The 26,526-nt window shown below is 45.3% G+C and overlaps 1 protein-coding gene across 3 annotated transcripts in view; it reads right to left on the bottom strand.

The window, feature by feature from the left end:
• ABTB3 (ankyrin repeat and BTB domain containing 3) overlaps positions 1 to 26,526 on the bottom strand; it is a gene marked incomplete at both ends in the record, with an annotated part of 237,663 nt that overhangs the window by 91,492 nt on the left and 119,645 nt on the right. For 2 of the 3 annotated variants that reach the window (XM_084256323.1, XM_084256322.1), the window contains one exon: positions 629 to 778. In XM_084256323.1, coding sequence (XP_084112449.1) covers positions 629 to 778 — 150 coding nt within the window. Of the gene's footprint in view, positions 1 to 628; positions 908 to 26,526 lie in introns of those variants that run through there. The other variant, XM_084256325.1, reaches the window with a different exon arrangement.

The following is a 26,526-nucleotide window of genomic DNA, read 5'->3' on the forward strand; positions in this document are numbered from 1 at the left end:
TCTGGAGAAAGTGTCCAGGAAGAAGCAGCAGTATGTGCAAAGGTCCTGTGGTATGCCAGCTATGGTCACAGAACAAGAGGGCCAGGGTGGCCGAAGGTCAGTGGGCCCTGGCAAAGTGGGGAAAAAGATGTCTGAGGGACATAGCTGGAGCATTCTAGAAGTACTTCTGAGGGTTTTGGTTTTTCTTGTGGGTTAGATGGGAGCCAGTGAAAGATTCTAAACTGAGGGGACATGTCGATATTTGGATATCATTGTGGAAATCAACACAGTAAACAGTGAACAGTCACCATTCACAATGTATTCACCATGCTCCATCCACAGTGGCCAACCCCTTCATGAGCAAGAGCTTGTTGAGTCACCGAAACTACTAGGTACTATTATTTTCCTCTGTTTTATAGGAGAGGAAACTGAGGCTTAGATATGATTAGGGGTTAGGAACTTGACCCACCAGTGACAGAGGCAGGAAATTCACCAGGTCTGCCCAACCCAGAGTTCGCCTCCCCCATGCCATCATCAGCACTGTGTTGTTGCTCAATAAAAGGTGTCACCTGGCTGGTTACAAAGCAGCTCTCTGGGGAAAGGTGCCACACTGGATGCAGAGAGGGCCAGGGGCCCAGTGTCCACTTACTCAGTTCTGCGATGCTGCCCACGCGGGTGGCCAGCAGGGACTGCTCGATGGTCCTCAACTCAGACTGGCTGAACATGGGCAGTTCTCCTGGCTTGCTTGAGCGCTGTGGGTCTCTGTGAAGATTCAGGCTGTCAGGCAGGCACAGCACTCCTGCAGTCGGGAGGAAGAGAAAATGAAAAGATAAGATTTTTATTTTCCAGCTATCCAAAAGGGGGGCACAAAACTTCATACGACCTCTATCGGTATCACAAAGAGTAGGTATCACAAAGCCGAATTGAGAACCCAGGCTCTGGACTCCTTTTAGAAATGGTATCTGTTAGTTTCCTCAAAGTCCAGCTGATTGACATTTCCCAAGGACACAAAGAGGAATCCTGGGTTCTGGCAGGGATTCTCTCCACCCAGAGCTGCCTCTTGAGATACCAACAGGTGGTGGTGGTGGGGGGCAGTGTCACTGTCTCTCTCTTCTCCCAGAGGCCACCACATCCCTGAGCACCCGGGAGGAAGAGCCCCTGCTGACAGTTGCTTCTGAGGGTTTGCTTCATTCGCTCAATCAATTTCGCTCTGGGAGGCTGGGCTGGTATCAGTTAGACAAAGCTCTGGCTTTCTCTATGGGGCTTTGTGTCAGGAGGTAGAAGAGTCTCCATGGATTTTTGTAAGTTGTATGCTGAAAACCCACGGGAAATCCCTGGAATGCAATTATTTTTCCTTTTCCTTTCTATTGCATCAACATTTAATAAGATCCTGAGAACTTCCTCAGATTGATTCTTCAGCAAAAATAGTCATTACTCCCCTCAAGACCCTAAACTTCACAGATTGAGTTTCCTGGCTCATTGATTTTGGGTTCGGCCACCTGACTTATTTTGGTTAAAGGTATGTCATTGGATACAATGGGACCCTAAGCCTGAAAAGTGCCCATGCACTTGAACTTGCTCTCCTGTCCTTCTGCCACCATCATAGAAAAACATGTCCCAGCTACTCTGCTGGTCTGAGGAGGGTGAGAGACACACAGAGCTGGTCCAGCCCCAACCCTCTGCTTAGAACTGCCCCACAAAATCAAGTGCTGATTTGGTAGCACATTGAGAGTGTGGGGTTGTTTGTTACTCGGCATTATTATGGTGGTAACTGATATACCTATGAAGTACCAGTTCCCAAAGAGACAATGAATAGGGCAGGTGTAGTGTGGTGTGTGGGGCTGAGGATTCAGTGATGGACAGAGCACACTTACTCTCTGGCCTCACAGTCTAAGCAAAGAGACAGACAGATACACACACAACTACAAAACCATACAATCCATGTTCTGTGGCAGAAGATGAAGAATGATAGGATGTCTTAGCCAGGACCCGAGGAATGAATAGTTGTGGATAAATGGTACCTGCTGTTTTCCCAACTGTGCTAGCCATTTTGGAGATGCAAAAGAAATAGAAGACAGATACTAGCATAAAGACCAACTGAAGAAACAAGACAGCCAATGACTAAATAACTTAGGAACAAATAGACCAGCATCAGTCTACAGTGAAATATGTAAGTTAACTGGCAGGGTGAGGGGAGACAGACAGAATGAAAAGATCAGTAGTTCAAGTCCATCGTTCACTCTGGTTGAACCACAGAAGTTTTGCAAATACAGGTTTCCCCACTTTGAAGATGGGCAGGTGTGAGGTAGCACTGTCACACACCTCTTCTGGTCCATACTGCCCAAGGAGGCACTCCAGCCATAGTGAGCAGGTCACTCATCCCAGAATGTCTCCCCTTCACAACTAACAGGTGTGAACATAGAGAGGGCTACTCTAGTAGATGCTCTTTGCATGAGTAATGAATAAATGCATGAATAATGCAAATGGCCATTCAATTCTAATGTGCCTGTGATCAAGGAAACTGGTCAAGGAAACTTCTAAGATTATTCTCTAACCCATTGCTTTCAAGCATTTTCAACTGTGACTCAGAATAAAAATGCATTTTAGATCATGGCCCAGAGCACACCCACCCACTGCCACCCCTACCACACACATTTTTCATGTTTTCCTTGAACAAATTTCATGGCAAATAAGACTGACGCTAAGTATGATGCACTCTCAAAATGTGCTGTTAGTCTATTTCTCTTCTACCTTATTAATAAAATCCTGCTGGCAGCCCCCAAAGTGATTTCATGCCACAGTCATAGGTTATGAGGGGCAGTTTGAAAAACACTGTGGATAGGTCACCATACAACGTGGCATTCATAGGACAACACAGATTCCCCAGTCACTGGACACTGCTTTGTGCCATACGAGACTCCCCCTCACCCTCCAGCACACAGCAGTGACTGAGAGGTCATCCCAGCAATCCAGGGGCCCAAGACCATCACCCAAAGCTCCTGCCCCTTCCCAACAACTGAGTGAGTCACTCTCCTGTTCATCCTTGCAGGGATATTCTGAGTCATCTTTGATTCCTCCTGTTTGCTCACCTGCCCAGTCATTTTGTCAGAGGCCACATCAAGAAGCTGTTGCCGTGACAATGAATGTAGGGCCAGTCCCTAGTGTGATGGCCCCGATCTCCCTGACTCTTATTCACAGACTCACTGCCCTTGAAGGGCTCACTGAAGATGGCACCAAATTCAGGTGATGAGGCTGGGGGTGCGGGGGTTGGTTAGGAGTGAAGGAGACCCATGAGTGATCCCTGAATATCAGCGAGGGTGAAATCACACAATGAATTATACAAATGGCCCTAACATTTACTCATGGGACTGCTGTCTTGGAATTTGCATTATGTGCAGCAAGTTCTTATCCCAGACCTGCATCTGAGGCATTGATTGACACATTGGTTAGAGTCTAGAACAAAGTTTCAGTTCCGGCTCGGCCACACCCCATCTCAGTTTAACCTCGAGCAGGTTCTCAGTGTCCTCTTCTGTGAAACGGGGGTCATGGTCATGGCCATGTCTCCCTCATGGGGTGGCTGGGGCTGGCGGATGTAATGAGGTTGTATGTGACATGTGTTGTAGCTGTGCTGAGTAAACAGTAGGTGCTCAATATATGTTCACTGAGATGAAAATCAATTAATGTGCATGAAGGCAGCTTTGAACTATTTAATACTTATCATAAGAATAAAAAAATTCCTTTGGAATTATTCCACCTTCTTTTAGAGGGTTATCAAATTCAAATCTGAAAAAGCAATTATTCAAAGACGCTTTAAAAGCTAGATTACTGAGATTTGGGAAATCTATAATTGACCTATTATGCAAAATTATACATTAGAGTTTTCTTTGTAGTTTTTTTTTTTTCCCCCTAGAGGACTTTCTAGGGGCATACACATAAGGTGGAGTTATTTATTCTTTATATAAAAATCGACTAGGTCAATAAGATGGCCCCCACCTCATATTCTAGAGTCAGACACAGGCCTAAGTTTTAGACAACACATCAATTTTCATTATTGGAGCCAAGCACAGCCAGTCTGGTGATTTGGACTCAGAGATAAAGACAGGGGCAGAGGCCTCACTGGTGGTGCAAGGGGTTAAATCTCAGCACTGTGAAGCTACCAGCGCCACTACAGCATGAGTTTGATCCCCAGCCAGGGAGCTGATCCACATGGTGCAGCAGACCTCTCCTGTCTGCCTGCTGCTCCCCTCAACAGTGCATTTCAGTAGATCCACCTATTCTGCTCCCCACTCTGTCTCTGATGAATCCTCTCACCGCCCCCAGCCCCCTGCCCTGGCCTATACCCCAGTTCTTTTTTTTTTTTTTTAATAGAGGCATGTTTTATTTATTTATTTGTTTGTTTGTTTGTTTGTTTTGTTTATACAGGCACTGGGTACAGTCAGAAGCTCGGGAGGGTGAGAGAATTCACCAGAGCCAGAGCGGGGAGCAGAGCAGGCAGAAGGACCGAAGTACACTGCTGAGGGGAGCAGCGGGCGGCAGGAGAGGTCTGCGCGCCATGCGGGACCCTCCTCCGGTGGCCGGGGAGCAGCCGGGGATCGAACCGGCGCCGCAGAGGCCGCGGGCAGCTTCGCAACCCAGTGCTCAACCGTTGCACCACCGGGGAGGCCCTACCCCAGTTCTTATATGCATAAATAAATAAAAATAAATCTTAAAAAAAATAAAGACAGGACAACCAAAGTTCAGATGTGAGTTTGACTGGCCCTGAAGGAAACAGTTTCCTTGGGGAGCAGGTTATCAACAAGCCAGAGTCCACCATGAGCTTGAAGGGGTGATGGCCTCCCTGAAATTCTATTATTTTGGGGTGGGTTCTGGTGGGTTGTGTGTACTTATTTAAGGGAGGTTCATTCACATTCTTAAGTGTCTCTAAGACCTAAAAGATGATGAACCAATGCCTTTGAGTATCCACATCCTCAGGTCTCCCTGCTCAGACACTGCCTGCTGGAGGCGGGGCAGAGTGGACTGGGCATGACCATGGGCCCTGAGGCAGCTGATCCTGTGAGAGCCGTGTGCAACCTGCACAAAGCACCTTCCAGTCCCCCAGTCAGCTTTCAAGTCTGCAAGAAGGGGTTAAAATATCTACTTCATAGATTTATTGTAGTGATTAAATAAGGTAATATACTTAAAGCCTCTGGCTTAGCATAAGTGCGTGATAAAAAAACCTTTTACCACAAATGTGCAATTTTGTTTATTTAATGCCTGGCTTCAAACAGTCTTGCAGATTATATTTCCAAAATCAAGTGTGACTGGAGATCCACAACTTCCAGCCAAGTCACTTAGAACATCAAATACGAGAACTGCTTGTCTGGGTGGGGGCCTGAGCCAAGCCTACGAGGCCTGTTGTCTCTTGTGGGGGTGAATAGGACCTACTCCCCTGCAGGTCCTCTTTCCTGTACACACAGGATGGCCCCTTGGTAAATTTTTCTGTCTCCATTCTATTAATGGATCTGGGAGACAGGACCCTTCTCCTCAGGGAGCTCACCATAGAACTACGTGTTGGAGGTTTTCCCTGTCATCACCATCCCTGTCATCAAAAGCTGGTTAGGATGCAAACCTTGCTGAAGGCTGAAATACCTGCCAAACTTCAAATGGAAAACATTGTTTACCCTCATGTGACAAAGGTCAACAGATACATAGTCTAGATAGGTTTCCTATTGCATTTGCTACTAGGAAGCTCAGAGCCAAACTTACAACCCACCAATAAGAAGTTTCGTTCTGTATTTTTCTTTTGCTTCATTTCTTCATCTATTACACACTGCTGTAATATACATATTTTATAAGATGCCTTCAAATCTTTAGAAAACAAATGAATTATACATGAGCAGAGAGCTTGGGAGGAGAAGGTGGGAAGGGACTTCCAGGAACCAAGGCTGTAGCAACAAAGGGTTGCCTCCCCCCCTGAATGGGGCTTATGGCGTAGCTCTGGGGAGGAGCTAGAATCAGATGAGTGTGCTGTGCATGCGCGCGCGTGCGTGTGTGTGTGTGTGTGTGTGTGTGTGTGTGTGTGTGTTGACCACGTATGTCTTGGCACCCTGGACACAAGTGTGGGTTCTGCTTTGCCTGTCTCCGGCTTCAAGAAGGGAACACACTTTCCTAAGTCCTGCCTGCCAAGTTAGGTCTGGTTTTCCACTACATTATCCCCAGAATTTAAAGTGGAGGGTCCTGGCACTGGTCCTAGCTTTAAGAAATGGGGAAGAAGCAGCTGGGGGACAGCAGACCAGACTTTGAAGGCACCAGACAGATCCTGCTGGGTTCAGATTCCCGCCTGCTGCCTCCCAGCTGTATGGCACAGCCTCCCTGACTTGGCTCCTTGGAGCCTGTGTTTCTCCCTTTGTAAAATGTTTGATACTATCTCCCTCCCAGTGTGGCTGGGAGGCTATAATGGGATAATATACATGGACAACCTGACACAGGAAAAGGGGGTGATAGATGTTTGCTAATAATCCAAGTGAAGTTCTTTGAAGCTAAAGATTTAGGAATTCAATAACACAGTGCCAGAAGGCTTTCTTTTACTGTTAAATTTATTAAGAAACAAGATAGGAAATTATCAGATTTCTTTTCTAATGTTTGCACAACCAGCTTGGAAACCCCTTTTTATTTTAAGAGATTTGATGCTGGAAAACAAATGCAGCAATGGTGGAGCTAACCCATTTGTCTGTGAGAGGCCTGTCCAATTAGGATAAACATAGACCATGGTTCCGTTCTTTGTCTTAGAAAGAACTATATTCAAAGTGAAAGTTCTCAGGAAGTCTGAAGCCAAAGCATCAAAATAAATAAGAGGTAGAAAACACAAAGGTGGAAAATTTTCAGAAATGTGTTCAAGAACATGCCCAGAATGGAAACTAAAGCACACAGGAGGAATAAGTATGCTGACCTTGTAAGATCATGAAGGTACTCGTGGATCATTCATTCATTCATCAAAAACAAACAATGAACTCCTAAAGACATAGGACATAATTCTGCCCTCAGAGGCTCTCAACTGCCAAGGGAGACAGACCCACCATCAACTGATATGTTAAGGAACTTCAGGGAAACTTCTCTGGGAGTTTAAGACTGAGGAAGGGATCTGAGGCAGTGGTGCCTGACAGCAGAACTGAAAGAGCATGGATATTGGAGAGTGAAAGAATGGTCAAGTTAAATCACAGCTCTGCTGCTTCCCAGCAATGGCACCTTAGGCATGTCAGTTAACCTCCCTGTGCCTCAGTTCTTTTGTAAATAATCAGGGAAAGATCATAGCATAATCCTCATAGGGCCATTGGAAGATTAGGTAAGTTAATACATGTAAATCATGACTCTTAGAAACAGTTCAATAAGTGTTTCTCCTCCTCTTTCTCCTCCTCCTGCTGTTCCTCCTTCTTCTTTTGAAGGACAGTCTAAGGAAGAACAAAGACCAGAAGCACTTGCTCTGCATACAGAAGGCAAGGGTGAACCATGGAGTGCATTGAGTCAATTAGGTTTGGATGAAAACTAAATCAGTTTCCAGCTACTGTGTTTCTCTCTTTTCCCTAGTCTACCCACTAACTCCATGTATTCTTCTTCTTCACTATCTATACCTTGTGATCTCCATATCTGGACTCCCAACAAGGTCAAATATTTCCTTCAATGCCTAGCTTAAATGTCACTTTTGAGATCCCAAGACTCTAAGAAGTTGAGGGCTATGTTCTTTGGAAGCTCCCAGTCCAGACAGGGGGATCCGCAAGCAACATTTACCCAATGTACCTGACAGGGTAGAGTGTGGCCACAACAAAGGAAGTGCCCCGTGGTGACCTCACACGCTGCCCTCCATAGATGACCAGCTGTAGCCAGTTTTCCTTCACAGTCTGCACTGGGGAAAGGGGAGCAAACAAAAATCTGTCTTAGGGAATGTCAGCCCACAGCAGCAGTTCTGCTGTCCTTAAGCTACTGTACATGGTACAAGGCACACAAAGAGCCATCCTTAAAGGTTTGGAAGATTCACCAGTGAACGCGTGTGGGCCTGGTGCTTTCAGTTTTGGAAGGCTATTAATTTTTGGTTTAATTTTTAAAATATGGATAAACTTATTAAGATTTACTGTTTCTTCTTGTGAGTTTTGATAGATTGTGTCTTTCAAGGAATTGGTCCATTTCACCTAGGTTTTCAAATTTGTGGATACAGAGTTATCCACTATAATCTTTTGTTATCCTTTTTAATGTCATGGAATCTGTTGTGATAGTCCTGCTTTGATTTCTGATATTAAAAATATGGAGCCTCTCTCATATTTTTTCTAGTTTGCTTGGCTAGAGGCATATCAATTTTATTAATCTTTTTAAAGAACTATCTTTTGGTTTAAAAGAACTAGCTTTTCCCTGTTGATTTTCTGATTTCAATTTCATTGGTTTCTGCTCTCATTTTTATTACATCTGCTTACTTTGGGTTTAACCTGTTCTTTTTACAGTTTCTCAAGGCAGAGCATAGATTAATGATTTTAGATCTTTATTTTTCTAATATATGCATTTGCATTCAATGCTATAGAATTCCTGCTGAGCGATACTTTTACTGCATCCCACAAATTTTGATAAGTTTTATTTTCATTTTTATCTATTTCAAAATACTCTTAAAATTTCTTTTATGATTTCTTCTTTGACCAATATGTTACTTAGAAGTGTGTTGTTTAATCTCCAAATACTTGGGATTTTCCAGCTCTTTTTTTATTACTGATTTCTCGTTTAATTCTAAAGTGTTATGAGAATAGACATTGTATGATTTGTTCTTTCAAATTTGTTAAGATAGGTTTCATGGCCTAGGATGTTGTGTATCTTTGTGAATGTGCCATCTGATCTTGAGAACAATGTGTATTCTGCTATTGTTGGATGTCTGTTATATCTAATTTTGATGGTTTTCTTCAGTTCAACTATGTCCTTATTGACTTTATGCCTGTTGGACCTGCCCATTTCTGACAGTGGGGTGTTAAAGTCACCAACTGTAATAGTGGTTCATTCATATCTCCTTGCAGTTTTATCACTTTGATTTTTTTCTTAAAAAGGCATTTTGATACTGCATCTTAAAAGCTGTTTATTTCTCAGACTAATTTTAATTGTGTTAATTAAGGATCTGAATATGGTTCAACTGGTGAAGGTGAAAATTCTAGAAAGGGAAGGAAAAAATAATGGGCAGTGGAAGTTGTCATGAGGTACAAATACATTTAACAAAGGTTCTGGCTTCATTATTTGAATAAATTTGGAGAGATTTCATACCAGATGTCAGTGCATTTTATGCCAAGGACAAATATCTACAGATTTGTCATCTCCAGGATGTATAGTAACCATTTCCAGGTAATAGTGAAGGTAACTTCTACAGTGGAAGCCTGTGTACCTGGCAGATTTCCAACTAGAAATTTCTTTCCAACAGAACTTCTGCAGAGTAAAAGCATAGGATCATTTATATTCATAATGAAGGCCTCAGGGTCTACAAGATTCTGAATCATCCCAGAAAGATTAGATCACTTTCAACCAAACTTTAGTGTTAAGTATATTTAATTGTATTCTAAGTCTTCTAAGACTGATTATCTTTAATTAAGTAGCCTGGTGACTATAGACTTATTACTTATTTGATATGATATAGTGGGGAACCATTTACTAGTATGTTTAATCCCCTATGATTGTGCACACGGCATCACAGAAGTGTGTGCGCACATGTATGTGTGTGTGCGCATGTGTACAGTAATAGAGGAGATAATGCCAACATTTGAGAGCTGGCTAAATCCTGCTGTTAACATAGTGTAGATGTTAATGGCATATAAAAGCATAAACCTGCCATTTGTAGTCATGCATTCATATATTGATATAAATAACTAATAGTGCTTTTGCAATCCATCAAAAATATAAAGATTACTAAATTGGCTTTTAAAAACATTAGAATCCCATTAGGCCAAATTCAGCAGCTGATTACAGAGTAAAATAAACCACAAGAGAATTTTAAATCCTTGTTTGTTGCTGCTGTTAAAAGGTACTGCACTTTCAACAAGGCCGTGGGTCCCTGGGGATATTAGCACATAGTCTTTGCTGGTAGAGGGGAACTTATCTAGCTATCAATCTGGATAAGAATACTTCTGGGGAGAGGCCTCCTTCTAGTATCTGTTCTGGTACTTCTATCAAGAAATAGATGACATAGCGCAGACATAATACCATGTTCTTCAACATTAAAAAAATTATGATTATGGCCTCCTCCCTTCCAAGAAGTCTTTTTGGACATTTTCTTCTCAGTTAGGGTTAGCCACCTCCATTATATTCACTATGTCTTTCATTTTCTATATTCTGATGCCTTGACATCTGGGGACCTGGGCTAACCAGGTCCTAGAGATAGTAATCAACTTGCCAGTGATTATGCTATTCAAATACAAACCAACCAACCCAGAGCCCACATAGACAACCACCTCCTTAGTTAGTTAATGACATGTGTCCTTACAAAAAGAAAGGCAGAGAGAAGTTTGAGATACGATACATACAGAAGACTTGTGAAGATGGAGGCAGAGAGTGAAGAGAGGTGTCTACAAGGATTGGCAGCAGCCAATTGGCAGCAGCTTTTCTCCACTAGGAGAAAAGCAAGGGGCCAATTCACAATCAGCATCTCCAGGAGGAAACTAACCTGTTTATATCTTGATTTTGATTTCTGGCCTCCAGAATGGTGAGAAAATACATATCTGTTGTTTTAATCCACCCAGTTTGGAGACATTTGTTATGGCAGCCCTAGGACTATCTGATTTATCTGTAATTTTAAATATTTATTAGATTTTTCAATGTCTAGAACAAAGTTCTGAGTCCTCTCCTCACTTCAACAACCTGTAATGGCACCCCATGGCCGAGAGTGTGAGATTGAAACTTCTTGACCACGCATTAGAATATCTCCATGACGTTTACTTAATCAAGCTGGTCCAATTGAATTTCAGAACATTCCCGAACTGATCGGGTGGCTCACTTTCCTTGATCTGACTCCCTGCTTCCATGCCTTTGCTCACATGGCTCCTCCCACTTAGAATGCACTTCCCTCAGCTTTCTACAGGAAGCGATTCCACCCATTCTTGAAGTCACAACTCAAATGCCACTTCCTCCGGCAAGCTTCTTTCAGATTTTCCCAAATGGCTCTCCTTCCCACAGCAGGACAATTTATGGAACTTCCACATTCACTCTTTGTATGGCATGATGTGATGGAGAATAGTAGTTAAGACTATAGGGTATTTGCTATTAGCCAAACAGTATTCCAAACACTTTACAAGTATTAATTATGTTAATCCTTGCAACACCCCTCTGCAGTTGGCATTATTATTATTGTTTCTATTTTAGAGATGGCAAAACTGAAGCACATACACAGTGAGAGTTGCCCACCCATCCATTTACTGTATGTATGTGTATTTGTACATGTGCATGTGTGTATAATCGAGAAACTTCTAGCAGAAAGATTGATGCCACAGAGAAAAATGATACACTTTTGTCCAGGAGGAGTATCTTGACAGATGTGAATACCCATTTTGGAAGTTTGCATTCTGTTATTTAGAAGCAGTGAGTCATGAAATCACAGATCTTGGAAGCCAGGAAACCTCAGACAGTGCCAAATCCTGCTCCCCTGAGTTGACACAATCATTTCCTGAGAGCCTACTATGCACGGGACTCTGGGCATGAGATGGTGAAGCCAGGTCTGTCACTGTGAGAGCTTACAGCTAACCTTTTTATTTTAGAGATGAGAAAACAAAAGTTTAACCAGAGAGGTTTAAGTAATTCTCCTGAGGTCACACTAGCTTGCTCAGTGCCGTTTCTGGATAATGGAAATCCTTTCCAATTCCAGGTATGGATTACCAATTTTGAAAGGATCAGAATACACTCCTAATACCATGTGGTAGGCAAATAATGGTCCCTGAAGATATTTACATGCTAATCCCTTGAACCGAGAATATGGTATGTTGCATGGCAAGTGGACACAGGTTGCAGATGGAATTAAGGTTGCAAATCAACTGAATTTAAGATAAGCCCATTTTCCTGTTATCTGGGTGGGCCCAGTAAAATCACAAGGGCCTTTTGAGTGGAGAGTCAGAGAGACACAGTGTGAAAAAGACTGGACCCCCCACCCCGCTAACTACTCTTGAAGATGGGAGGGGACCACAGGTCAGGAATGTGGGCAATTTCTATAAGCTGGAAAAGGCAAGGAAAGGGATTCTCTCCCAGAGCCCCCCAAAAGAACACAGTTCTGATGACACCTTAATTTTAGCTCAGTGAGACTCATTTTGGAGTTGAATCTCCAGAATTCTTAAGAAAATAAATGGGGCCTCCCCGGTGGCGCAGCGGTTGAACGCTGGGTTGCGATGCTGCCCGCTGCCTCTGCAGCGCCGGTTCGATCCCCGGCTGCTCCCCGGCCACCAGAGGAGGGTCCCACATGGCGCGCAGACCTCTCCTGCCGCCCGCTGCTCCCTTCAGCAGTGTACTTCGGTCCTTCTGCCTGCTCTGCTCCCCGCTCTGGCTCTGGTGAATTCTCTCACCCTCCCATGCTTCTGACTGTACCCAGTGCTTGTATAAATAAATAAAATAAATCTTTAAAAAAAAAAAAGAAAATAAATGCACGTGACTTTAGCTTACAGAACTTGTGGTCATTTGTTATAGCAGCCAGAGGAAACTAATACATCCTATAGGCAGACTGAATTTTATGATGCTCCTCTGGGACCTGGGAGCCTGTGGTGACATTCTGAAATGGACATCCCTTCTGTTTGTAGAGGTCCAGACATCTCATTTCACTTTTTAAAACTTGGAATGTTTTCATCCAGGACACATCCTTCAGCCTTTGGCTTTTCCCCTCTTCTGGGTAAATTCCAGCATGTGAGGCAGAAGTGGAGATGACCAAAGGATGCCATTTTCATAATGTCCCTCCTTGGCTCTTTCAGACACATTCGCTGCCTCTAGATCACTGCCTCTGGCATTTTATTTTCAGAAATGCTCTTGGAACTCACTCTTTTTGCCCTCTGAAAAGAGGCCTCATGGGCTGGTGCTGCTATCCTCATGGCCAAACCTCCTTTAATTTCTCAGTTTCTGTTTGGAGACTGTGTTATGCTTTGGAGATGTGCTCCATGGCATTTTGGGTACGGAGGGAAAGGAGAGGGGGTTGTGGAATGGAGCAGGGCCAGGCTCCATGTGCTCGTATGAGGATGGGGTCTCACTCATGCCCAGTGGATGACAGAGCTGAGGTGGCAACGAACCACTTCCAGAGAAAGGAAGGATATGCCTGTCATCTGTGGGAAGGGACATGGGCTACAAATGTCTTTCTAGGGACTCAGAGAATGAGAACATTGATTTTCTGACAATGAAAACTGTGTGTCCCTCCTGGGAATATGATTGTGAGAAATGCCTCATCATCCATCACTCAACAAAATATTCACTGAAATCCTCTTGAGTGTCAGGTTCTAGACAGATCGGGGTTATAGATGATGATAATGGTGATGCTGATGACGACAGAGATCGTGATGATGATGGTGGTAAAGATGGTGCTGATGATGGGAACTAGCACCCATTATGTACCCAGCATGTTCTATGTACTTGACATATACTCACACATCATAGATCTACAGGCAGTGGGCATAAAACATTTACTGAATTAATAAAGAGGATAACTTAGTCCCTATTACATTTTAAGCTCACAACGAGGGGCAGGAGCTGGGTAGAGCAGAATGAAAGGAGATTGGGAGAGAGAAAATAGAAATAGAAACAATAATTATAATAAAGTAAGACAGGATAGTGATTAGGCATATGGAGTCAGACAGATCTACTATTACCTATTAAATATCTGGCCAAATTAATGAAACTCTGTGCCTCAGTTTCCTCATTTGTAAAGTGGGGGTCATAGGACTGGCATCTACCCCTGGGCTTGAGGTATATGTGCCCTTGGCTAAGTAGTGTCTGCACAGAGTACCTGCCCGGGAACCTCTTGTGTCTTGTTCAAAGAAGGCGCTAAGCAGCATCCCACTAAGCCAGTCAGAGGCAGATTTGGTTACTTCAGGAGCCTAATTTGTCTTCTCCCCTAGATCAGCTTTCAGCATCCAGTTGGGAGTCTTTACTTCTTCCAATCTTACTGCCATCCTGCACATAAAAATGCCCACTTCAGGCTAAACCTATTTCCTATTTTGCATCGTTATCTCTCCCCAGCCAAGGAAGACTTCATCAAACAATGACAGAAGAGCTGAATTTTTAGGATCTGCTATTTTTTAAATGGAGGGAGTTAATGGAAAAGGAAGGGGCTGATCTAGCTATGGGGTGAAGTGGGGGAGGGGCTGCTGTCTTGGTGGAAATGCAGGGCAGCAGGCAGCACCTGGGGATAAGGCAGGAGCCCAGGGGCAGGAGCAGAACAACTGAAGGAAAAACCTCGACCATCACATTCATGTTTTAGAAGTTTATTGAGGAGCCACTAAAGTTTCCAAAACTTATAAACCCATAACCATCATGAACGTCCTAGCTATGGCATCAGTACTAGCACAAATGGCAGTTGTAGTAATGAAGGCATGACTAGTCACAACAGTAATAATAGTGGGTGTACTAGTGCCAGCTTTGGGGGACTGGCATATCCTTCCCCTCCTCCTTAGAGCTGACTTTCATTTAATATTTACTGCAGGCCATTCTAAATATTTTCAGTCTTATTTGACCTCATGGTATGCATATGTGGTAGCAACTACTATTACCCGCCTTTCACAGATGAGCAAACAGGCAGGGAAGAGCTATGAGCAAAGCCGGGCAAAGCTGCACTGGAAACCAGAGACCCTGGGCCCATGTGCCTGTGTAAGACTCTCAGGCACAGTGGAAACTGCCCATGGGCATCAGAAACTGACACCTTAGGAGGCACTACCAGCTGGAGATAGGAAGGGCCTCCCCCAATTCAGGGACCACTCAGGGGGGAAAGCCCCTGAGACGTGGTTATGGGGATTGACCTTTGGAGGTGGCAACAGGGGGAGGCAGCCAGTTCGCCAGTCTGGTGCCCCTCTCGCCCTTGTTGGGGGTGGGGTCCCATGATGGCTACACCCCAGTCTGCTACACCCAAGTCAGGTCCTATGGTAAGTGCAGGGGGCAGCCAGGGTCTTCCTCTGCAGGCCTCCCCACCACTGGGGCTACTGCCCCCAAGCTTGGGGGTGAGGCATCCCACTGCTGTCTAGCTGCAGAGCACATGAACACAGGAATACTTCTGTGGGTCTGGTTCCCCCCAACCCCTGAGGCTGGACACTGGCCAAGGGGTCCCACAGGAGTCAATGACTAAGGCACTATGTCATTACCCCAACTGCAATTCTGCTCTGCTACCTGCAAAATATGCCACACGCACCTTCCAGGCCCTGAGAGATGGGGTAGTGTTTCTGGGGTCAGCTCGAGGGGAAGATGAGTCTCAGGCTGTAAAATAACCCTGAGTGGGAGCCCTGGGCAGCTGGTGGTCCAGACGGCCCCTCGCCCCCCTGGATCCTGAGAACTGAGAGTCTGTCTCTGAAAGTCCCTGGCTCTTCTGGTAACTGTGTCCCTCACGGCTTCCTAGCAGGAGAAAGAGCTTAAAAGTCCTGCTCTGCAGCTGCAGGCGGACAGCACTGCCATCCTTCCGTGCCTGGATTAAGAATGATCTGGGCCCTACTGCCGGAGGGGGCGAGCTCCCCACAGGAAGGGAGAGGGAGGCCATGGAGCAAAGGGCCTCAGCAGGAAAGGGAGGTGCTGCCTGGGGATAGCTGCTCAAGCCCGAGGGAGGTGGCAAAGGGAAGAGGGAGGCCTGCTGGGTGTCACTTAGCATTGGAGAGCAGTGGGGCAGAGGCCTAGGCTTTGAAAGCTCCCGAAAAAAGGGCATTAAAGAGAGCGAATCTGCAGCCTCACTCAGGTCGCTGCTGGACATTCCAATGGCCTCTTTGCTGCTGGCCCTTGTAAGGCCGAGCTAAGAGTGAGGGCCGCTGGCTTTCTGGCCCTCCCGCAGAAGGGTTGGTAAGGTCCCCACAGGGAGGGAGAGAAAGCCCAGTCTGGGAGGTGCTCCTGGCACCTGGCTGGGGGCTGAGGGCTCCCTCTGATTTCTTACCCCACTTTCTCAGAGCCCTCTCAGTGACTCAGCTCGGTACCCTCTGAGCTAGTCCTGACTTCTGTCGCAGCCCCTCTAATTGTGGGACAGCATTGGACCCTGAATCTTTCTGTTTTCCTGCGACTTCACGGTGCTTCTCAGATCTCCTTTGCTTCCAACCAAGACCCACAATTCAGTGCTCACATGGATCCCTCCCTGTGTGTGGGCTTGATTTCTACCTGTCCTCTTGTGTACTGTGTGGCTTTGGAGAAGTCACCTGACCTCTCTGAACCTCAATTCGTATGTTGGTAAAACGTGGATAATATACCTCCTTTGAAAAACACCGGATGGTCTCAGTCATAGCAGGAATTTAGAAGACCTAAATAAGGGACCAGGAAAAAGACTAATTATAATAAAGTAAAAATTAGAATCAATAAGCAACTATAAAGCAGAGACACACTATGGGGGGAAGAGAGGAAGGATTAGGGTCAAAATAAGAGGGGGGGATGGTATGGGGACTATAACCAAGGTGAAAATGCATACATTGTGAAAAAATGAATAATGATGTAAAAATATATATAAAATAAAATGAGAAAAAAATAATACCTCCTTTGGCAAGGTTGTCGGGAATCTAACTTGGTAAAATTCTGTTGTAGTTTCTGGGGGCTGTCATAGCCAAGGGCCACAAACCCAGGGGTTTAAACAACAGATGCTGACTCTCACGGTCCTGGGGTGACATCTGAGATCAGAGTTGGTGGCAGGGTTGTTTCCTCTGAGAGCGATGACAGAATCTGTTCCGCGCCTCTCCCCCAGATTCTGGGTTCTCCATGGCACAGAGAAGGGTCACCCCACCTCTGCTTTCACAATGACGTCGGGTTCTCCCTGTGTGCGTGTCTGTGTCTACGTTTCCTTTTGATAAGGTCACCAGTCACCCTGGATTAGGGGCTCACCCTATTCCATTAGGGTGAGCAAATTACATCTGTCATGACCCTCTTCCCAAGTCAGAGCACATGCTGAAGTACTGGGGGTCAGGACTTTGGGGTGTGTCTGAGCAGTTCTCACTATCATGCTATGTAATGTAGTAAGCATGGGGAGGGTTCTCAGGAAATGCCAGGCCCCTTTCCTTCCCCTCGAAAGAGGCACTGGCCTGTGAGGCCCAGAGGAGTCTCCAGCACCCGGATGCAGGCTCTGCAGGGAAATACCACCGAGAGTACTGTCAGAGTGGACACACACCCGCCTGGCCTGTTAGGGAGGCCCCAGCAAGCCCGCACACCAGCACACCAACGCTGTCCTCTGCCTGACGGTGAGGGGGCTGGGCTGAGGCTCAGCAGGGCGAGGCTCATTCTTCTCTGTGGGGACTCTGAGCAGGGAGGCCCCAAGAGCTGCCTCAGCCCCCAGGTAACCGCTTTTCCCATCTCTCTTCTGTTATGGAAGAGAATTCTTTCCCCCTGGCTTGGCGCTTGGGGAGCTTAGCTCAGCTCTCCGGCCTGGGGACTGGCGTGCTTCCTGTTTGTCTAATATTGCTCAGAGCCTCGCAGCAGCCTGCAAAGACAATGCTCACTGAACGCAGAGCTGGATGGCACTTTGTCAGCACAGAGCTCCTCAGTCCTTCAGCTCACACTCCAGCCACCAGGGTATCTCCTGGAAGATGAGGGGCTGCCTGAGGGCACAAGGCTAATAAACAGGCAGAGGAGTTCCAGATTATTCCCTGTGGCTGTTCCCGAAAGCACTGTCTTCTTGGGTTGCAGGGTGTGGGTGTTTTGGCTTCTAGAAGGACTGGGTAGGCCTCCCCTGGGGGAGACAGCAGTGCCCAAGGGGGAGGATGAAGAGGACATCAAGGGAGGCACCTGGGGCACCTGACTGCACATGGGAGGAGGGGCTGGCGGCTTGGCTAGCGTCAGTCCAGGATTGTGCAAAGGGCACCTGTGCCACTGGTGTTAGGAGAGGTACAGGGTACACTAGAAAAGGGCCAAACCTGGAAGAGCAGAGTGCTACCCGCCTTTTTCTCTGCCTTCCCAGGAGCTCCTGTCTCTCTGACCCTCAGCTTTCCCATCTGCAAGAGGGAGCGAGGATCAGCTTGCCACGCAGAGGCACAGCAAAACCCCCAACCAGTCAGCAGCACCACCTTCCTTTTCAGATGAGAAAATACACACGGTCAATATATAACTACTAGGTTTCGGTCGGTGGAGGTGACAGGAACATAACAGGAAAGGGACAAGGTGGGAGGTATTTCCCTCTACTCTCAAAATCTGCTTTCTCACCCAAGGCATCAAAACCACACATTTATAAATTCTCCTTAGAGAATGGCTCCTAGGGACAGAGACCCACTGCCGCAGGCAAAGTATTCCCCACTTAGTGCATATAAGTATACTTTTTCTCAAAGTATATTTTAACTGCCTCAGGGTCCCTTCATCTGTAATGGGACCCTGCAGCATGTTTGTGAATTTTTTTTAAGGTTCTATGCCGAGGTTTGTTGAACTACTGCATTAATGGGGGTCACTCGGTTTGCTTCTGCTTGGGGGCCACTATTAAAACAACAGCCACAGAGGCTCCTGGATAGCCTCACGTTGCTTCTGCCAAGTCTACATTATTCTGAGGATGGATTCCCGAGACGCTGACACACTGAATCAGAGTAAGGGCTGTTTTTAAAGTGGCTTTTCCTATGTACTGCCAGATCAGCTTTGTAAAGCTTGTGTCCCAAGCAGTACACACAAGTGCTGATTTCACCCCCCCTTCTCTGCACCCAGTGCCATGAGGGCTGCCAGACTCTCAGCCAAATAACATGCCATGAACAGAAGCTTACACAGGGCACTCAAAGTGCCTCTTTATTTCTTCTTGGAAATCACAGTTATTGTTAATTCTTTCTTATTTTTTCTTTCTTTCTTGTACCCATATGTGAGTCACTTCCAAATCATGTTTTTTGTTTCTTAAGTTCTCATATTTTATTTCCATGCATGACCTTACTCTAGGTCCTTTTTTCTTTTTGCGTAGAAGACCTGGGTGTAGGCCAGGAGAGCACGGGGTGAGAGGATTCACCAGAGACAGAGTGGGGAACAGAACAGAAGGATTTACTGAAAATACACTGCTGAGGGGAGCAACAGGTAAGGCAGGAGAGGTCTGCTGTGCCATGTGGGTCAGCTCCCTGGCCAGGGATTGAACTCAGGCCACAGTGGTGATAGTGCTAAGCCTTAACCCCTAAACCACCAGGGAGGCCCTTAAGCATCTCCTGCATTCTCAGCTCAAATTGTCTCTCCAATGGTCTCCCCTGAGTTTGTCTCTTCTCTAGGTTATTCTGCTCAATTCTGCTCTTTTTTATTTTCCTTAAAATGAGGTAACATTTGTTTACTACACTACGTAGTAAACCAGTCCCAGCAGGCTTTTGCCATCACAGCCTGAAAGTTAGCTCCCTTCTGGGGTGTTGGGGTCACCTCCCAGGTCTGTGCAGAGGGCCCCAACCATTGACCCAAGTCCTAAATTCCCGTTAACAAGGTGGAGAAGCAACCTGTTGTCCAAAGGGAGCCAGGCTGTGTAGGCGCTGGGCAGGGCCTCCGGGTCAGGTCTGGGGCCTGCATGGTTTCCTGTTATCCGAGGGAAAATAGAGATCACAAAACCTGCAGGTACCTGCTCACTACACAGAAGTGTAGCATGCTATAGTAGGCCAATTAGTCTTCAGACCCTCCTGGAAGCTTAGCAGTGGAAATCAGGAAGCGGTGGCCCTGCTCAGCTGCTGCACATATTTGCAGGTAACACTTTTTATTTTTCCTCTCTAAAGCAGCACCACTGCTGTCCATACACAGCTTGGACAATTCTTTGTTGTTAGGGGCTGTTTTCAGATGCTTAGCAGCATCCCTGGTTTCTAACCAATAGCACCATGGCCTCTCGTGACAGCCAAAAACATCTCCAGACATTGTCACCTGTCCCTGAGGGGACGAGGGTGGCAACATTTCCCCCGATGTCAAAATCACTGCTCTGAAGAATGCTGGTAGCCTGAGGACAACACTTGGACCTGAAGCCTGAGGTGTGCATTTTACCTCTACTCTTTCTTCTTCCCACCAAAATCAATCAGTCAATCAATCAACCAATCTCTTCTCTGCTCTTCATCCTCGCTGTTGGATTCTAGGCAATATTCCTGCAGAATTCTGGGTGTGAGCCCTGAATCATCACAGGTTGGGTCACTGGTTTTGTAGTCATGCATTCTTCTAACAAGCTCATGCAGGGTACCTGGTCCCAAGTCAGATGCCACCTGTGGGCATTCTTGTAGGACACACACATACACAAGCACATGCACACACACACACAGACACCATTCTTCCTACCACCAGGGAGTCCTCAGACCCGTTTCCGCTCTAGCCATGACCTTCAGTGTTCATGGGGCTCAGCCCTTTCAGACCTTCTGCTGTCTGCTTAACACAGCAGAGTGAACTCAGAACTTAAGCCAGGAGACCTATTAGAGGTTGAGCTCTACTACAAAGTTGGAAAAATTCACAGTTCTCTGCCTTAGTGGGAAGAATCCAGCTCTTCTCTATGCCTTCTCCCTCCCAGGTATCTCTTCTATTTTCATGCAGAACATTTCACTTCCAATGCTTCTGGTCACCAAAAACATGAAGGATCCTTACCTCACCCCCACCCCAAGAATTCCCCACAACACCAGATGTGTTTACACTTGAACTCCATTCTGTCTCCTGAGGATAGAATCAGATCCAACAAGTTAGGAAATTTGGCCCCAAAGAATGTTCCCTGCACCCCAACCCCCCCGCCATTTCATCTGTCAGTTGCAAGCCCAGTTTATCACCTGTGCTTCTGACCAACCACCTATAAATTGGAGTTTCCATTAATTAATTAATTAATTTTTTGAATTTTTTATAGAGGCATGTTTTATTTATTTATTTGTTTGTTTGTTTGTTTTGTTTATACATGCACTGGGTACAGTCAGAAGCGCGGGAGGGTGAGAGAATTCACCAGAGCCAGAGCAGGGAGCAGAGCAGGCAGAAGGACCGAAGTACACTGCTGAGGGGAGCAGCGGGCAGCAGGAGAGTTCTGTGCGCCATGTGGGACCCTCCTCTGGTGGCCGGGGAGCAGCCAGGGATCGAACCGGTGCCGCAGAGGCCGCGGGCAGCTTCGCAACCCAGTGCTCAACCACTTCGCCACCCGGGAGGCCCTCCATTAATTTAGGTTCCATTAATGTTCTGCAGCAGCTGACAGAACTCGGAAATATTTATGTTTACCAGTTTATTATAAAATTATCTGCCAAAGGACACAGATGAGCATCCAGAAGGAAGAGATGGAAGAAGGGCAAGGTCTGTGGAAACAGGCGTAGTTTCCATGCCCTCTGTATGTGCTACCTGCCAGCACCTCCATGTGTTCACCAAACTGGAAGTTCTGTCCTTTTGGGTCTTTAAGGAGCTTCATTGCAAAACCACTGTTGATCAACTGGCCATTGGAATTGGTTCAAACTCTAGCCCCTTTCCTGCCCCAGCAGGTGGGGTGTGTGTGGATGCTTAGGGGTGCGGGGGACTGAATGTTCCAACCCTCTAATCACAAGGTTGGTTTCTCTGGCATCTGGACCTCTACTGCTACTGCCGGAGCATTCCAGAAGTCGCTTCATTAACCTAACAAAAGACACCTTTATATTGATAGATCTCATCACTTAGGAAATTTCCGAGGGTTTTAGGAGCTCAGTGCCAGAAACAGGATGAAGACCAAAGACGTATTTCATTTTATAAATCACAATATCACAACTACTTAATTAGTTGTGTGACTTTGCAGAAGTTTTTGGACCTCATGGAGCTTCAGTTCTGGAAAATTGGGACAATCTCACTGGGCTGCCAGGAAAATTAGGCATCATCAAAACAAAAGATCTCCCAGTCTAGTCTCCTCCTTGCATACCACCTGACATTGCTCTGCCAGGTTTATCTTCCTGAAGCACATATGTGGGCTTGCTCTGCTCTAAGTCATTCTATGACCAAAATCATTCTGTGACTTTCATTTCCTAGCTGATACTTCCTTGTTTTGTCATCTAATGCCTTCCTTAATCAGGTCCTGTTTTAGTTTTCAACAACTTAAACTCTAGCTAATGCTAACCACTTTGGTGCTTGAACACTGTGGGGATTTCCCCTTTATCTATGTTCATGCTTTTCCCTCTCCTTGGAATGCTGTTCTCCACCCCTTCTAGAAATGCTTTAAAAAGCCTGGCTCAAAAGTCACTTGCTATATTCCAAAGGCAAACTCCTCTATAGGTGGACACAGCACATGCCCAACCCCGCAGGTTCCTGTAGCACTTGATGTTGCATGTTCTGTCTGTATCCTACAGTAGTAACTTCTTTCCCAAGAACTCCCTCTGCGTGGTGGTTGAGAATATGGCATCTAAGGTTGGCTGCCCTGGATCAAGTCCTGGGTACTTGCTTTCTTGATTCCTCTCTGAACCTTCATTTCCTCAACTGAAAAATAGAATAGTAGTGCCACCTCCCCAGAATTATATGCATTAAACTCTGTGTAGGCACTGAGCCAAACTATAGGATCTCCAAGGCTATATAGCATGTCAAGTGCTTATTCCCACGCCTGGTACAGAGGAGGTGCTCAATAAATTTCAGTACTGTCATTGCCATTATTACTAGACCCTGAGGAGAGATTAGGAGAAAAGACTAGGCCACAGGGTGAGGTGAATTGATAACAATGAATTAAAGACACAAACCAATTTCTAATTCCAAGTGGTCTCCAGACAGGGAAGAAATGAACAGTGATAACGGCAAGTATCTACTTTGTGCTGAGTATGTGCCGGGCACTGTCCTCAGCTTGTTGTATGCGTTAACTCTATAATTATCACAACAGCCTCTTAAAGTAGAGACCATTAACTCTCCTTGAAACATGAAAGTATTGAAACAGTAGGAGGGCAAATAACTGACATAGTTGAACTAGGATTCAGTCCAGGCCATCTGGCTCCCGAGACCCTCTACACTTGTGCCTAAGCCTCTCTCCTGGGACAGACACCTGGGGTGGGTCTTTAAGGGGGTGTCCTTATTTGGGAGATGACAGTGGCAAAAGTCACAGGGGACCGAAAGGTGCCCTGCCGTCGAGCTCTGTCCACATCCACCTGGGACTGGCTGTAGCACTGCAGGACTGGAAAACATCTGGACCCCAGATGCGCCCACCATTCCCTGGGCCAAGTAAATGCTGGCATAATTTTCAAGACTTGTTGGTTCTTAGAGCATTTTAATATACTTTGTAGGAAGAAGTGGGAGGAGGTTGAAGTGCAGTAAGAAAGAACATCTCCAGGAAGAATCTCAAACAAATTCCATTTCCCCTGTAGGATTCAAAGTTCTAAACGTTCAAGCCATTCAAAGGCTGCTCCTGTTCAGTATGTATTAGGACAGATGTATAAGCTGGTTGGGCCTGAGGCCATTCTGAGGGGCCAGAAGCTGGAAATGTGGAAATCCAGGCAGCCAAGGCAGAAAAGACTCTTGGATTCCAGTTATGATGAGGCCAGGAGCCTTTCTCCAAGATGAGACAGGAGGGAGTTTAAAGTCCCTTGAATCCCAAATATATTAGTTATAATATATGCAAAAATGGGGAGAGGCTGAGACTGGGTTATAATCTGCGATCCAGGCCTTGAACTGGAGACAGTGTCTTCTTATTCAAATGCTTTAGGTGATGGAAAAGGAAAAAAGGCTCAGTGGCTGCCCATTCTGTCTTTTTTTTCCCCCATCACCATCCCTGATATTCCTCTGACTCTTTCTCCCTGTCCGCTGCCCCTTAACTTCAGAAACCTCATTCTGGTTATTAGTGCCCTTTAGTTTTTCTGAGCATTTTGCTTTGTTAATTTGTCAGCTATGTAAACATCCAATATTTGTCTTTGTTGTTCTAATTTGCTTTTCTACACACAATTTCCTCTAACTCGTTCCATTTTACTGTAAATGGCAATATGTTGTCTTTTCTTGTGGCTGAAAAGTATTCCATTGGGTGTATCCACCACATTTCTTAGTCCAATCACCTACTAGTGGGCATTTAGGTTGTTTCCATGTTCTAGCTATTGTAAATAATTTTGTAATTTTGTGTTGTAGAGTATCTATCCTCTCTGTCTTAATGCACCTGGATTAAAAAAATATTTTCTTAAAATAGTTATTCATTTGCTTATCAAACTTCTATGTAAGTGATGTCCCAGCCCATTCATTCAACTAATACCTACTATGAACATTATGTGTGAACACCTACTGTGTGCCAGATGTCAGACCAGGTGTGGGAGGCACAGAGGTGTTCTAGACCTGTGTGACTCTCGCCATCATGGACCTTACCATGGGCTTCTGGTCCTCTATCCCCTCCCAACCCCCTCCATCCAACAGTCACAGCTTTTGAAACTCAAACAAGCTTATGTCGCCTTAGAGAAAAAGTAGATCCAATTAAATACCAGTTTAAAAATAACTACATAGAGTTCTGGCTCCAGGACAAGATTCCTTCTTATGAACTAACCCATGTAATTTGCACAACCGGCAGAGTTGGGTAACTGGGCCATAACATAGCACTCTGAATTGTGCTTTCCTGAGCATTACTGCCGTTAATTAATTAATTAGTCACATTTGGTAGATGTTGGGTTCTCTGGGAGGAGTTTCCTGGGGAGGCTGTTCTTTGTTCCCTTGGGCCCTCTGTACTAGGGTCTCAGAGAAAAACCCTTCAGGGCTCAGTGTCAGCCACAGTTTTGCTTGCCTTAATCAGCAGGTTTGTTTAATGGCCACAGTGTAAGCGGCCAGTTTCCCTTTTCATCGTGCCTTCCTGGAAGCTCAGAGTCCTGTTTCCAGCTCACCTGAGCAAGCTTATATATAGAATGGTATCTAATTTATTTTGAAATTCATCTCATTGCTGCTTCCTTTTTGTGTCTTCACCCAACTTCTTTTTTAATCTCAGTCACTGAGTTCATATTTAGTTTATCTGTTACATATTACATAACCTTGAAAGTAAACTTTGATCCTTTTGGAACATGGTGGTGGATAAAATAAAATGACATGGAATGGACTGAAATTAAACAAAGTAGAACATAGTAAAATAATAGTTTTGAGTTTGAATTTTTGAAAAATTCCGGGTCTGCCTATATACCAGGATGACATACCTACAGTATAAGTACTAAAACACAAAGAGGACATTCTAGAATTTTCTTTCCCAACACTGATAGGCTAATGTTTGCACCTCACTTGATGCATCTGGCAGTATGTTTTAGTGCCAGTGTGTCTGCTAACCCATATAACCTTCCCACCCCAGGAAAGAAATAGCTTTCAACGCCTTTTTCCAACTAACAAGCTTTAAGAGGTAGTCAGCTTTCTCTTTCTTTGCTTTACATAGTGATGTCCCTTGACCTCCTCGCTGAACTCTCTATGATGAACATGTGCTAAAGACAACAGCAAGGGAGGCCACAGGCCTCCTTGACTTCCCTTTGGTTAGAAGTGAGAGATGAAAGTGGCCTTTGACAATCTTTCATTGCACGGGCACCAGCACCTCTGTTGTTAAGCACAAAGGCCCAGCATATTTAGACACAGGGCACAGATCTACTGAAATGGCCCTGATGGGCCAGGGCAGAGCACTGGCAGTCCCGTGACATAGATGACGTGGCTTTCTTCCAATAACCTGACCCACAGCTAAAAAACAACATTGCTTTTCTATGGTTCAATTTAACAAATAGTTATAGGGCACCCACTTTATGAATGTCATATTAAGCATCAGCCTATAGGCATGAGATGAATAATGAGTACGTATGAGTGTTTGCTCTTGCACAAATGAACAAGTTAGCAAGCAAACTGACATGCACATTTTGTGCATCTCTTGTACTTACATGTCCCCTCCCTTCAAGGAGCTCATAATTCAGTAGGGGATGTGGGGATGGGCACTTGTCTACAATTCAGCTCTCTCTATAGTTCACATTTCTACAGAGACTCTAGACTGTAGCTCAGGCATCACCTCCTCCAGGAAGGCTGTCCTGATTCCCTCCACCCCAAACAAACGGGGTGTCTCAAATCTAGTGACAGTACTGATTATGGGACACACTGGACATTCAAGTTGTGCTTAATAAAATCTGCAGAATAAACAAGTAAGTAAATCTTTGAATGACTAAATGATGTCACTCCCTTCCCTAGTACAACTGAACCTGAACTATTGTTTTTGAACAGCTACTGTGCGTCAGGTATGGCGTTTCACATATTAGCTTATTTAATTCTTACTGGGAACTATTACTACCACCACTTTGCAGATAGCAAAACTGGGATGCTAGGAGATTATCTGAACAATCCAGATTTTAACCTTAAGATAAAGGAGGGAGATCCAGGACAAAACCCCAGACTCCTGACACTCAACGGGGATGGTTAGACCATTTCCAAGGTGCTCATCTAACACTCTGACAACTTCATGTCCTCTGATTTTCCAGGAAACTCAAGTCTCTAGACCACAATTTAGAGGAGGGTATACGATGGTGAAGACCCAGCTTGGTAGCTCCCAGCTCACATATGACA

This window comes from Talpa europaea, assembly GCF_964194135.1.
Source record: "Talpa europaea genome assembly, chromosome: 15".
Taxonomy (NCBI): Eukaryota; Metazoa; Chordata; class Mammalia; order Eulipotyphla; family Talpidae; genus Talpa; species Talpa europaea.